We start from the raw sequence: 13,511 nt of genomic DNA on the forward strand, positions 1-13,511 counted from the left end.
CCCAGGAAGGCGGGAGATCAGCCCCTCGCTGCACCGCGGGGGCAGCTGGCGTCTCCCGTTAATTAAATCACGGCCTGAATCCCCCAGCGCAGCGGGTCATTACGGAGAGCGGGCGTCCCCCAGAGAGCCCTGGTCTTTTTAGGGAACGGTGGCAAGCACTTTTCGGGAAAGACCCGGGAGCTGGTGCGGTGTCAGCACGGGGATGCCGCGGAGTGCGCACCCCACCGCTGCCCTGGGACACCCCGGCTGCTGTCCCCAGGGAGCCGGGACCCAGATCCGGGCAGGGACAGCGACAGGACCGCGTGCCCCGAGGAGGGTGGCCCAGGGAGCGCCTGTGTCCTGCCACGTTCTCCCCGGGTCAACCGGCCTCCCAGCCGTGCCGGTGTCACCCCCACCCCTGGCCCCCCACGAGCACACATCAGAGGGACAGTGGCAGATGCCGGACGAGTCTCCTGAGCCTGGCGGGAGGGACTGGGGAGGTCCCACGGGAGCATCACACCGAGGAAAGGAGGCATTTCTTCCCCGAAGAGGGGCTGCCCACCAGCCTGCAGCAGGCACTTAAGAGCTGCTAAGAGTCACCTCCAGCCCTTCAGGGAACAGGGGCAAGAACAAGAAACATCTGCATCCTCTTTTCAGACTCCAGCCAACACTCAACACGCTCAAGATGACTGGAAACAGATTTAGAGCAGTGGTTAGTGACATTTGCTGCTACTTGTAAGCAGCACGTGCCTGCTACTGCCAACCAAATGCTATTTCAAACAAGCCTGCCCATGCCAGTGCTCCCAAACCCTCCTTGCTGCAGCGGGTTTGGTCCCTCCATCCTGTGCCCCAGGAAGGACGGACCAAAGACCCAGGCTGTCCAGAAGAGCGGCTGCTTCTGCACAGGGCCGAGGGGCCTTGTCCCCCGAGAGCAGGAACCTAGAGAAGGAAGGTGTTGCTTTCTCTCTGCTCCAGTTACAGCCCCTTCTGACCACCTCTGGCGCAGTTTCAAGGTGAAATTGGGGCAGCTTGCAAAACCCCAGAAGGTAGATTACATCTCTGGTGTTCCTGATCTGAGCAGGAAGCAACAAGGTCCACATCAGCACTTTTAAGAGGATGTTGTACCATTCACCTTACACTTAATCGCCTAAAACAACTGGCAAGAGAATACTGGAGCTGTACCAGAGGCAGGCAGCGGCAGGGAGAGGCTCTGGGCTGCAGCAGTGGTGGGATGTTAAACTGCATCTCGGCAGCAGCCTGCATTCCCTTCCGCAGTGCAGTCAGTCTCGGCCTCCCACGCCACGAGCCGTAAAGCAGAGGGGGTTCCCCCATCCCCCCCACTAGAAAAGAGGGACCACCTCATCCAAGTGACAATATAATTTTGTTTATTTTCCTTTAACGCACTGCTGGTTAAAACTGCCAGACAGTAGATTTCAGAACATTCCCTCAACCAAACATCCTGGGGAAATTAAAAAATAAAACCGCTACCATGTACCAAAAATAAAATAACCCACCCCCACACCCGTCTTTTCCCCCAAACTAGTCCCTGCAAAGCCAATGCAATCAGAAATAGACATCTGTGCTTTTCACCCAGGGCCCAAGCTTGCTGCAAAACAAACTAAAAAATGTCACTGCAAGTTGTTATAACAAAGCAATGGACAGCAAAATAAAAAATCCTCCTTAAAAACCCTTTGCACTGGTGACAAATACAGATGGAGATCTCTCCCCACACTGTTTAGCCTTTACAGACAACTTAGACCTGCAGCTTCAAGTAGTTTGTGACACGTCCTTAATGCCAACAACACAGGTCACTTCCACACGTCCCAGCCTACGCAGCCGGGCACTGTGGAGCAGTGGGACCATTTGCCAATGCTAAAAGCTGCCACGCCAATGGGACCCAAACATCACTGTCACCTGCCCAGTATCTCGCAGTCCTGGCTGCTGCCTCCTGGCACGAAGCACAAATCCTGCCTCTGCAGGATCCTCACGTTCTCTGGGGCTGCTTTACCAACCTGGCTGCTTCTTGAGTGGGAAAGCCCTGAACACACGAAGTCCCTGTAGAAACCATGAAAAATTCAAGCCCCTACTTGCCAGCAAGTTTCCAGATAGTGCTTCACTCCAGCGCCCTAGCTCAGGAACTGTTATAGTGTGACAGAACAGCCACGGTAGCACAGGCAAGCACATCACCACTACGTGTGGCTGGGAACAACTCCAGGGCAGAGATCCCGCGTTTCCTAGATTCACACTGTCCCCAGTTAAACTGGTTCAAGCTGTACTTTGTCCCTTGCCTTGAAATCTCCATCACACAAACTCTTCAGCAGAGACCTTTGATGTTTGCAAAAGATTATTCACATTTTCTAATCAGCCAGCACTGTTTCTAAAAGGGAGGAAAGCATTTCTGTTTTGCTGATTATTTTTTCCTTTTTTTTTTTTTTTAAATAAAGCACTTTTTGGGAAAAAAAATCAAAACCTATCAATAACCTGCAGTAGCGTCCCACTGATCAGCCTGGGGACAGCGCCGCCACATCCCTCCCCCTCCCACATCTTCCCCCCAATCTCCAAAAATAGTATTTAATATACAGCAATAAACTCTGAGCAAGCCAGAGTCCCGGAAGACATGGACCTGCTTTCACCTCTCCCGTCCAGCCCAGCACCATTTCAATGCGGTTGCTACTGTACTTCTGGGACAAATCTGTTCAGATCCAAGGTGAAACGCACATGCCCCAGCCCCGCTGGGCAGCGCGCGAAGCAGGGGTGCAGCACAAGAGGCCTATTCATGTAACCACATCTCTGAGCCTTCACAGCTCCAGCCCGGTGTTGTGTTTGTGCCGTTGAGAATACTTGTCTTGAGCCTATTTGGGACTAGCCAGTGAAGACAGACTGGTGGAACCAGGCTGATGTTAAAAAAAAGCATCCTTCAATTGTATTAGACTTTGGCATTTGTTGTGGAGAGGCAGAAGCGCCAGTAGGTAAATTAGCTCAGTGCTGGCCCAGCTCCCATTTCCCTTGGATTCTCAGCAAGGATATTTCCCTCCCCGTCACATAAGTGCAAGAAGCAGACGGATCTCTCCCACTTTTGAGCACCAAACAGAGCCTGAAACACTTGGTACTTCGCAGCTGCTCAGAATCTGTCTCACATCAAGGGCTGAAGCTGCTCTGCTGGTCCTTTCCCTCCTGCTGCTGTTTTCCATCAGACAGGCCAGTTCAGCCCAGACTTCCCATACCAAGACATTTCCCTGGCTGTTGCAATCCCATTTTGACTTAAAGGAGAGCCAAGGGACAAAGCACGGGTCTCTGCTCCCTGTTCAGACCCAAACAGTGCAGGGCAAGCCCTTGGCGAATGAGTTTGGGGGGCAGGACCCCCAAAGCCACACTCTGCACCCAGAAGCTGTAAGCACCATACGACTACCAAGACCCAGCTGTGACTCACTCGGCTCTGAACTGCACAGACACGCAGGCACCAGACTGTCTGGCAGTTCTCCATCCTGCCTTCGGGAGATTTCTGGGGGAGACCAGACCTGAAGGAGCTCTTCCAGTTCTTCTATCCCCTGCTAGGCTTTTTTCCCATTGACCTCAAGGGCTGGAACCAAAGATACTCATTCGCAGTTCTCTGCTTCAGCTGTGACCTCCGGAGCTGGCATCCAGGGACAGTGAGACAGTCCCCAGCTGATCACAAGGGCAGGGAATGCCTGTCCCTTGGGGAAAAAGAAAAACAACTCAGAAGCTCCTTAAAAAAAAAGAAGCTTCTTCAAATAGACTTTTATTCAAAGCCTGAGACAAAGGCACCAAAAAGAGACAGGATTTCATTTGGCTTTCTGCTCACTGCCACCTGGGATACTCAAAAGGGTCAGAGCTGTTGTTTTAGTCACACACACAGAAGGGGAAAATGGTCTGGCTTAAAGGTATGAAAGGAGGGGCTGACGAGGGGGTAATTAAAATAGGCTTTGGAACCACTACCCTGAGGCTGGATCCAGGCCCAAAACATGATCAATGGTGTCACCTCCCCTTTATTAAGTGGAAGCTTTATTAAAATTGCCTTATCTGCCCCTCTCTACCCAACTGCTCCATGAATCAAGCCGGGGTCTGTTCTGACCCAGCTCCCCACGCTGCTGCACAGGGACACACACTTCATCTGCCTGCTGCTGGCTGGAGGCAAAAAAGCACAAACCGGCTTGTCTCTAGCCGGTCTCAATTAAACAATGTCTCGGATATTCCCTCAAACACCCATACTGGAAAGCTACAGCCAACCCAAACTTTTTCTTTCCCTGGTCAGGACCAGGTACCTCATTATACCCATCTGGCTGGCTCGCAGGTGCCAGACAGAGATGACAAGGGGAACCAGCCTGAGTACGGCATTCACAGCAAGGTGCTAACTGCTTACCCTCTACCATCCTCCTGTGTTCCCACACGCTTTGTTTGAAGGCTTCTTCCCAAGCAAACCTGTCAGGAGGGGATGGACCAACAAGGAAAACTGCTCATAGCACCATAACGGGGTCAGGAACCCTCCAACCACCCAGACAGTAGCTTTGTAGTGACAAAAATTGATAAAACCAGGAGCCAAAACAACTAAATTGAAACCATGAAGGATGAACTATTCCTCCTCCCTATTCTTATTCAAATAAGACAAATTAATTTGCACTGAGCAACTGGAACACAACAGATCAAACCCTGCACAGCCTTGCCTTAGGGCAGCTGATGGCACCAAATGGGTGCCCTGGCTGCCAGGAGAGGCAGAGATAAACTATTCTAGAAGACTTGTCTCCAACTTTTGCACACCTAAATGCACTCCCCTTTTCTCATGCTAGGCAAGGTGCAGAGATTACTGGGTGAGCCACAAGAAGCTGAGTGATTCCTTGCTTCAAGGATGCTCAAATAAAATGCAACCTAAAAGGCCTGGAGGAGAACAGCTCCTTACAGAGAAGCTTGCTTTCAAGCCCAGGTTCTTTGCTTAACAAATCAGCGCAGTTCATGCTTCTCAAAACTGATAAAGATCTAAGTGTCTCTGTGCTCCAGTTAGAGCAATCCCCAAAATGCTGGAGAATCTCTGCAGACACCGTCATCAAACAAAACAGAGCTCATTTTATGAGAGTTTATAAGTACTAGGATTTTAACAGCAGCTAGAAGACGAAGCAGACAACTTCAAGCTTACCACCTTTTCATCCTAAGGTTTGTTCTTAAGATCTGCTCTCCCTAAAGCCTGTCTTCTCCTTACGGTGTGGCAGGGACCCTCTTGCTTCTCCCAAACTGGCTGTTACCACTTGTGCAACGGGAGAGAAGGTAATTAAGGTCCTCCTGCTTGCTTTTTAGCTCACAGCCACAGAATTAGGGTGAGGCCTATAGCAGTGATGTATGCGATCAGAAAGGCAAGGTTCAGTGCCACTGCTGTGCAGAGCAGTGCTTTGACACCTCCCCCAGCTCCCCATTCTGGAGCCCGTGAGCTGGCAGCTCATATCACAGCTTGAGGGTTAAGAGGAAGAGAAGGCTTCAGCCGCTTGCGCCCAGCAGAGAAGAAAGGCTGCTCCTCTGGTTTCCTTTCCAGAAACTAGGGAATTCTGCTGACCCTTCTCAGCTCAAAGAAAGGCTGAGCCACTGCAGGGGATCAAACCCAAGAACAACCGCTAGGAGAACTCAGGCACAGGGAGGAGCAGCAGCGAGGAGGACACCGCTCACTGCAGCTGCTCCGGGTAAAGAGAGAGCACTTCTGAGAACAGAGATAGCGAGGTAAAGTGTTCTGTGAGCCCAGAGCTCACCAGGATTGAAGCTGACCCGCAGGGACCCAGCCATGCCTGGGCCAGACCCTGCTCTGGCACACAGAACATCCCCTTCCCGCCAGCCAGAAGTGCTCAACATGTCAGAGGCCAAGACCATGGGAAGGCAGCTCCTCAGGGCCTGCAGCTCTGGATCAGCAGGCACAGCGAGGGCTTTCGCGCTGCTCAGCCTCTGTCAGGCAGGCACAGGCTCTGCATGTGGAAACAGAAGCCTCTTGCAGAAATATCCCCAGGGGAAGCGGGTGACCTTGTCTCCAGTATTCTGCTCTCTTCCAGATCTCTGGAGGGCAACAAACCACCTTGCTCTACAGCACTGAAATGTTGGACATCTGCCCCTTCACCACAGTGCCTTGAGTTGCAAAAGGCCGAGCTAACTGAAAACACTAACCAAGTCCACTGCACTTCTCACCGCTTTGCGGGCAGGCCTGGTCCCTACAACAAGGAATGAGAGCTCACAGGGAGCATCTGCAAGGTTGCTCCACTCTGTCCTACAGCACAGGTTGTTCACAGTCACAGTCAGGGGGCAGGGAGGGGAGCTAACTGTTAAGAAGGCCAAGGAACAAGTCCAGAACCTCCTCTCTAGGTCTTCTGATTCTCAGCTTCTTCCAAAGGAGAGGTCACTTGCTAGAAAGGGCAAAGCAAGGAACTGGGCTTAAAATTAAACCTTTGAAAAGAAAAGGATATTAAAGGAAACAAAAGCCATAATCAATACAGAAAACAAGTGCATCTGATCAGACGCTAACAACATCAGCCTCTTGCAGGCAGCAAGAGCTGACATTCTGACAGCAGAATCCCTCTGCAATGGATCTAACATTACAATTGTCAAACTAGGAAAGTCTCTCCCAACTGGTGCAGCAAATCAGGCCAGATAAATCCCTCTGCTCCTGGCACAGCTTGCACTCTTAGGAGGGGAACGTCTCCACAGAGGCCGAGTGGCTAGTTGGAGTCTTGGTATCTTTATGCAGGCGAGTACCATACATCGTGTTGCGCACATTCAGGGAGATGCTGAGCCAGGCTCCATCCTCCATAGTCATTAGTCACCCAACGGCACCACAACACTTCCACGCTCCCAGACAAAACGTGTTCCCAGGCCTGGGTTTAGGAGCTGCTTCCCTGCTTAAGGAACCGTATTCCACCCAGCAAAGGCAGAGATCCTGCAGCACATGGCTTTCTCTCAGCGTGGGACATGGCCCAGGACTGCTAGCATCAGCTTCCAACAGCCCAATACACAGACAGCCAGGACTCAGTTTACTCTTGGGTGCCCCAGGGAGGATCGGAGGCTGCACATGGTGCGAAGGGGAAGGCGAGGGCCTCGCTGCTTGCTGGCAGGGGGAAGGTAAGCTCCCTCTTACCTGGACCTGCTATTCATTCCAAATGAAACATCTTTTTTTTCTTTTTTTTTTTCCCTTAAATTATGAACAATATGGAGAAATTGAAAGCAACCGTGTTTGGTCCAACTCCTTCCCTCCCAGCCCCTTGGCTGATGCTCTGTGGGGCTTGCTCTCACAATCGGCAGAGGCAGAAGAGGGTAGGAATGAAGACACCAAAGGCCACCAATATAGGAAACATGAGGCTGCTGTTGTCCGAGGCATAGGGGTTTGGTGTGCGTGGGCCTGACTGAACCCGGTTCTTATTTGCCTGTTTTTTAACATTGGAGCCATCATCATATTCATCTTCATCATCATCTTCCTCTTTTTTCTCCAGACCCGGGTGCGGCTGCAGCTTTGGAACATCTGTTGGACAAGACAAAAGGTTGCAAAGAGGCAGGATGTAACCTGGGAAGTCACCCAAGTCACTCCATTCCCCACTCCCCAATCCAGCATGCACGCCAGCAACAGGGCACCTGACACCACGTCAACACCACGGCCAGAGCACCCCAGGAAATAGGAGCATCCTCCCTCACAGAGGCTCACATCACTATTTCTTTCCTCCATGATGCAAGAGCATCTAAAGACCCAGTCTGCAAAGAAAACGACACCCATCCACCCCATCTACCTGTCACACAGGGTAAGTTACAGCACAAAAGCACACTTACAGCATACACAGTCAGATACCGCAGCTGCTCAGTGAGATCTAGTCAAGAACAAGCACCTGCTGCCTGCGGGACCAGCAGATACAGGTGCAAACAGGAAGGGGAACAACCCTTTCCACAAATGGTCCTACCTCACATCACTGCACCCCTCAACCCCAGACCTATCAGAGCAGCATGGTCCAACCCCACTCAAATCCAGTCCTGAGCCTGGAGCATGAATTACAGGTCCCCGCACAGCAAGGTGCCACCCAGCCACAAGGTTATGCACCAATCGTCGGCAACACTTGGCAATCCCTGACCAACAGTAAAGCAAACTGATGCTTCGGTCAGAGAGGGGTCTGAGCCCCTCTAGCCAGAGCTAGAGGGGCTCCAACTCCAGCACAGACTTACAAAGAGGGTGATGAAAGGGCAAGGACTTTACCAGCACTTAAGAAACACTTAACTACTAGCTAAAAGATCTCTGTAAATTACTTGTCTGCAGGGCTGCTGCTGACTTCCAAGGCCAGAGGGGGTTTATCTACAGTTTACAGCTGTAGCTATAAGCTAAGACTGACCAGACATGTTCCCTTCTCCTCTACCCCACATGCAGGAAGTCCTGAAACAAACTGATTTTTCTTATTCCAAAAATGACGCAGCTTTGTGCACTTGGAAGAGTAGGAGGACACTCCACACCTTTTTCATTCTGCAACTGCACTCTGTGGGAACTTGCTGAGAGAGAAACAGTTTTGGCAGAGGTGGGTCAGCAAGAGCTATGATCTCATGGTCTGAGAAGCAATAGGCTGCTTTCCAAGGGGGAAGAGTCTTCTGGCTCAAAAACTGTGCTTACCTTCCACTGTTCCTTGCAGGATGTATAGGGCACAGATTTTTGGATTGTCATAGTAACCCTAGAGAAAGCAAAGAAGGAAGTCAGTGCTGCAGCTTTGAGGCAAGAAGTACTCCCCCCACCTACCCTCACCTCTCCTCCCCCAGCACACAGCTGTGTCACGAGGCTGGGGAAGAAGGGGAAAAGGAAGATCAGGGCTCTGCTCAGCAAAGTTTATTACCTTTACAAACTCAATGTGGAGCTTCCCCGTGAATGTGGAAACCTCTCCCTGGACACTCAGTTTCCCCTTTTTGATACTCATGGGAATGATCTCATCATGAGCTGTGCTGTGTCCAACTCTGTCAAAAATGTCCAAGTCCTTCACCACCACGTGGCCATTCAAGCGAACATCAAATACCTTCAGGACAGAAGAAATGGCAGAGTGTCAGAACGAATTCAGACACGTGACAGTTGAAAGGGGAACAGAACAGGAAAGGTCTCTGCTTGTTATGCACCCAGGACCAGAAAGCATTGCAGCATGCACTGTCCCACCACACATGCTCCACTCCCTTGGGAAGTACTCAGAGCCCAAAAGCAGCCAGGTAAAGACACTGAAGCATTAACATTGCTTTCAAATACTCTGAAATCTGCCTTCAACTTTTAAAATAACCCCTATGTCTGCTGTTCAGAACTGAGGACAGCACAATTTTATTCTGGTTTATTCATACTTTTCTCTCACAACTTTCTTCCACCTACTGGCTGAGGACCTGCTCCTACCACCCCAGGGTGGCTGCGGCACACCACACCCTAGGGAGTAAAGCCATTTCTAAGTAACAGCCTGCAGCAGAGCAGAGAAGAGGAAATAAGCTGGTGAAGTACACAGGGTTTGAAGGAGGTAAAATATTGAACTGCTAACCACATCTGTGAATTCAGAGTGAAAGTCCTCCCCAGGGCCAGAATGACTCAAACTTCACTCAGCACCTGGGAAATGCCAGCAGAACCACATGAAGGAAGAGGAACCAAAGATGCCTCAGCCCTTCGGTTTAATCTGAGGCTGCTTTTTGCATCCATTCTGTAAGCCAGCCCCACCAGTTATGTTCCCTGAAATACTTCTCTGGCAGAAAGACAGCATGGTGCTTAAGGAGCAGGGCTCTAAAGCAGCTGATGGAGTCGGGGGAAAGGCAGACTAAAACACACACCACTTCTCTCCCAATTTATCACAGGGCTTTGAGTTCTTTGTGCTTCCGCTTCCACATCGGTACATGAATGATTTCAAAAGTGAACAAGGATTATTCTTCTCTAAAGAGCAATAAAGAGGGTTGCATTTAACTCTGTGCTTTCAGAATCAGTTTGAACCAGTATCAAGCCTTATTACATTCATAAAAATTGTTTTGAGTAGGTTATTTAACTCAGATCGCTTCCCTGATTCAATCTGTGCAATACTTCCTCCAGCACAAGCATGCTGTCAGGTCAGGAACAAATGTTCAGGAAAAAGGCAAAAACACTTCTTCTCAAAGCCAGCACAGCCTAAACAGATCGTAAAACTACCGCTAGTTATGTTTAGTTGCACATGTTTGTTTGAATATTTTGTAATGCAATTTTCCAGACCAACTATATATCTGGACTGTGGAAGAGAGCTCGAAGTTTCAGAGCCCATGAGAGCTCTAGAAACTAAGTTAACCATTAGCGCCTTACTTCTCTCCCTTCTCCAGCATGCAAAGCAGCAGAGACAACCTGGACCTGCACAGTCTTAGCCAGGAACTCGCATCAAAGAGACAAGCAAGGAGCTGTTGCTTACCTTCTGTTGAGACTGTGCAAAATAGACCTCTGCAAACTTCAACACCAGCACATAGTCACCCTCCTCTTTGATGGGAACTTCATAGCCAAAGGTTTCCTCATTGTAACGCTCGGTCTGGTACAGAATCTGATCTTCCGCATTGGACCGCAAGATTGGCAGCTTCATACCATAGTCAGATGCTGGGTTTCAAGCACAAAACAGTGAGAGGAAGGGTTAATTTCTGAGGCACATGTAAGAGACACTTCATATACTCCTGAAGTGCTTAACACCCTAAGTGGCGTTAGCACTTATACCCTTGTCAGACCTGTCTCCCCTCCTTGCTCTGACCAGGAGGAGGCAGTACTGGAGCAGAAGCAGAGGTAGCCAAAGCCCCAGAACCTGGGTCCTATGGAAAAACAGGTCTGGACCTGCTGCAGTCTAAGACACAGCAAACTCACTCGCACCATTTCAGAAAGAAGAGTCTGTTTCACAAACAGGGCACAGAGCCAAAGGACTTGGCCATTGACTCCTGCTTCAAAGAGGAAAAACACCTAGAATATTTTTACAACATTTTCAAATTGCAAACTCTGAGTACCAAAACAAAACAGTCAGCATAGGACTGACTCCACTCATTCATTCAACAGATTTGAAGTTAGCAGTTGATGGCACCGGGTTTTAGAGACTCATCCTCCTCAAGTGAAAACCTGGGGAATGGCAGAAGGCTGAAAAGCATTAGATATCTTACAAAACCCTTTCTTCCCACCACAGCCACGCAATACCTGCCAGCTTGAAGACAGGAAGAAGGAAGCAAGAAAGATACACAAGGGTTTCAAAAGCACCAGCAGCTTCATTAGCTGCTGTTCTCACAGGCACCCAGCTGAAATGGGCGCTGTCTGCAGGCATCTGAACAGCCCCCCTGAGAAGGGCCCAAACAACATTCTCAAATGGGGCAATGACTAAGGAAGTAACAGAAATCGTAAAATTTGCCTCTTCTCAGTCATTATTTCACCACCTCTAAAGCAGCCCTCAAAAGACTTTAACCAAACTTGACATTTTATTGTGTCAGGGTTACTGTACAAATGCAAACTGATGCATGCCTCAAGAGCTCTGAATCAAATAATTCCCCAGCGAAGCAGGGGCAGGAGGGAAGACTGTGGACACTATCTGCCCACTGGCACTTCAGGCAGGAGAAGTTGATCCCAGACGAAGTTCTCTGCTGACACTTGCCACTTCCACCCCCATTTCCATGGGAACAGACACTGCATTGGCCAAGACAAAGCAAGAACTACTAACCCGGCACACGTTGCCAAAGATGGAGCCAATGCAAACGAGCGAGAGGAAATTAATGCCAGCTCTTAGTCTCCTATTTCACACAGAGCTACTCAGGCAATCTTCTGCTCTTTACCACTCCAACCCAGGCGCAAAGGCTGAAGACTCCCATCACCAGAAATACAGAGGGTGAAAAGTTTAACCTGTCCTCCCACACAGATATTTCTGGCCAGCTACAGATTACAGTGATAGCAAACCAAGGACTCCACAGAAGTCAGCTCCTATTAGAGGAAAGCCTGCATAGGAAGAAAGCCCTTTAATATCCAAGAAGGTAACTGGAGAGGAAGATCTGTCACCTGCGTATCAGAGGTCTGTTGACATAGCTGTGGAAGCGAGCTTGATTTTACAGCACGCTGGGTGCACTGGGTGCTCACCGAGAGACGAGCAGCACGCGTTAAGCTGCGACTCAACTGTGTTTGGCACCTGGCTTTTGTAATTGCCATCAGCACATTTTGTCCTTTAGGGCACAGCATCTGAACTGAGGCTTGGGAAAAAAAAAAGGTTTTAATTTGCCCAGAGGCAGTACAGCTCAGAAACACGCTATCCCTACCTCGTTTCCTCCCAGTCAGCCACATATTTCTGCTGTAGCCATTACATGCCTATCAACACAGAGAGGAACCCAGAGTAAACCGAACAATGGTGCAATAAAAAGCCATTGAGGGAAAAACAGCTGAGAGCTCGAAGGGGTAAAGTCTCCTCCTCTGTGCCTGGCACTGCTGGCTGAAGCAGGATTACTGTAACAGCCTGCTGTTCAGAGGAGACACCCCAAGCTTTCCCCAAAGGAAAAGCACGTCACAGTGTGGTTGAAAAAGACCCTTTTTTCTTCTCAGCTCAAAAGTAAATTGTTCCAAGTCCACAAGGACATTCTCCTTCAAGTCACACATGAGAGGTCTGTGAAGGGAAGCTGACCTACAGTGATCAGGGCACCTTGTGCGACTGGGGCGCCAGCTTCCACAGGGGTGAAAAACTCCTAACAAACCGTATTAGTATTTAAATGTGACCTCCCCTGTATCCACTGTGCCCAAAGGGCTCTCCATTCTGGATGGCACTCATGCAGGGTGAACAATGGCAGTCCTAGCTGCATGGCACAGGACAATCCTCACCATCCTACATGGAAACAGTGAAGGTTAGACTTAAAAGTCAGCAGATAGCTCATCTTCTCTGCACTCCGCCACTCACCTGTAACTGACAGCAGGAGCAGCTCAGCACAGCTAACTTTTCAATACGATTTTGAATCAACTAAGTTTTGCTGTACCAATTGTCAGAAACAGGCAAAATTCATATAACCGAAGCGGTTTCAGGGGAGGAAGGAAAAGGTAACCCAAGTGCAAGTGCAATATTAGTTCTCCATCCTGTCCTTACTAGTAGATAGAAGGTTTTACTGATTCAGTGGTTAGAGCAGCTGATCATATCCCATCTGCCTCTACTTCTGCTTCTGTCCCTGCCCTGCTCTTGAACACCCTGCCAGGACTGGAGCAGTGGAGCAGACCAGCCAGCTGCACCTTCCTCCTGCCCGGTCCCAGCACCGGGGCTGCAGCGAGCAGCCCGCGCTCCTCCCTGTTGGGACCAGGCTGCTGGTGGCAGGCATCGCCCCGCACCGTGAGCGATTCAGCTGCGCAGAGCAGGCAAAGCATGTTCTCACTTCACCGAGAGCGCTGCGGGCTGGACTTCAAACTGGCAGGTCTCGCTGTGGAAACTGGGGTCTTTCGGTGGAAAATGGAAAAAAAAGGAGCCAAGCGGCTGCACGCGGCCGGTTTGGCAGCCTGACCGCTGCCGTCGCCTTTCCAGCCGAAATTCCTCCCCAGCCCGCGAGGAGCAACTTCC

The 13,511-nt window shown here is 50.2% G+C and overlaps 2 protein-coding genes across 2 annotated transcripts in view; both read right to left on the minus strand.

Annotated features, from left to right (window-relative positions):
- Positions 1-494, minus strand: part of ACADS (acyl-CoA dehydrogenase, C-2 to C-3 short chain) — a 16,687-nt gene extending 16,193 nt beyond the window's left edge. The window contains exon 1 of the mRNA XM_009330866.1: positions 221-494. Coding sequence (XP_009329141.1) covers positions 221-494 — 274 coding nt within the window. The remainder of the gene's footprint in view (positions 1-220) is intronic.
- Positions 495-1,350: 856 nt separating this feature from the next.
- Positions 1,351-10,556, minus strand: MLEC (malectin). The gene is made up of 4 exons (XM_009330804.1): positions 10,380-10,556; positions 8,823-8,999; positions 8,606-8,663; positions 1,351-7,480 (listed from the first exon to the last, which is right to left on the minus strand). The coding sequence occupies exons 1-4, from the start codon at positions 10,542-10,544 to the stop codon at positions 7,251-7,253; spliced, it is 630 nt and encodes a 209-aa protein (XP_009329079.1). The 5' UTR covers positions 10,545-10,556; the 3' UTR covers positions 1,351-7,250.
- Positions 10,557-13,511: the final 2,955 nt, after the last annotated feature.

The sequence above is a fragment of the Pygoscelis adeliae genome, unplaced genomic scaffold, assembly GCF_000699105.1.
Source record: "Pygoscelis adeliae isolate BGI_AS28 unplaced genomic scaffold, ASM69910v1 Scaffold358, whole genome shotgun sequence".
NCBI classification, from domain to species: Eukaryota; Metazoa; Chordata; class Aves; order Sphenisciformes; family Spheniscidae; genus Pygoscelis; species Pygoscelis adeliae.

Excerpts from the sequence above, each read along its gene's own strand:
- MLEC (XM_009330804.1), bottom strand. The coding sequence starts at position 10,544 with ATGAAGCTGCCAATCTTGCGGTCCAATGCGGAAGATCAGATTCTGTAC. Across the intron at positions 9,000-10,379 it reads TTGCACAGTCTCAACAGAAG|GTATTTGATGTTCGCTTGAA; the intron begins GTAAGCAACAGC and ends TCTGTCCTGAAG. Across the intron at positions 8,664-8,822 it reads TCCACATTGAGTTTGTAAAG|GGTTACTATGACAATCCAAA; the intron begins GTAATAAACTTT and ends TGCTTTCTCTAG.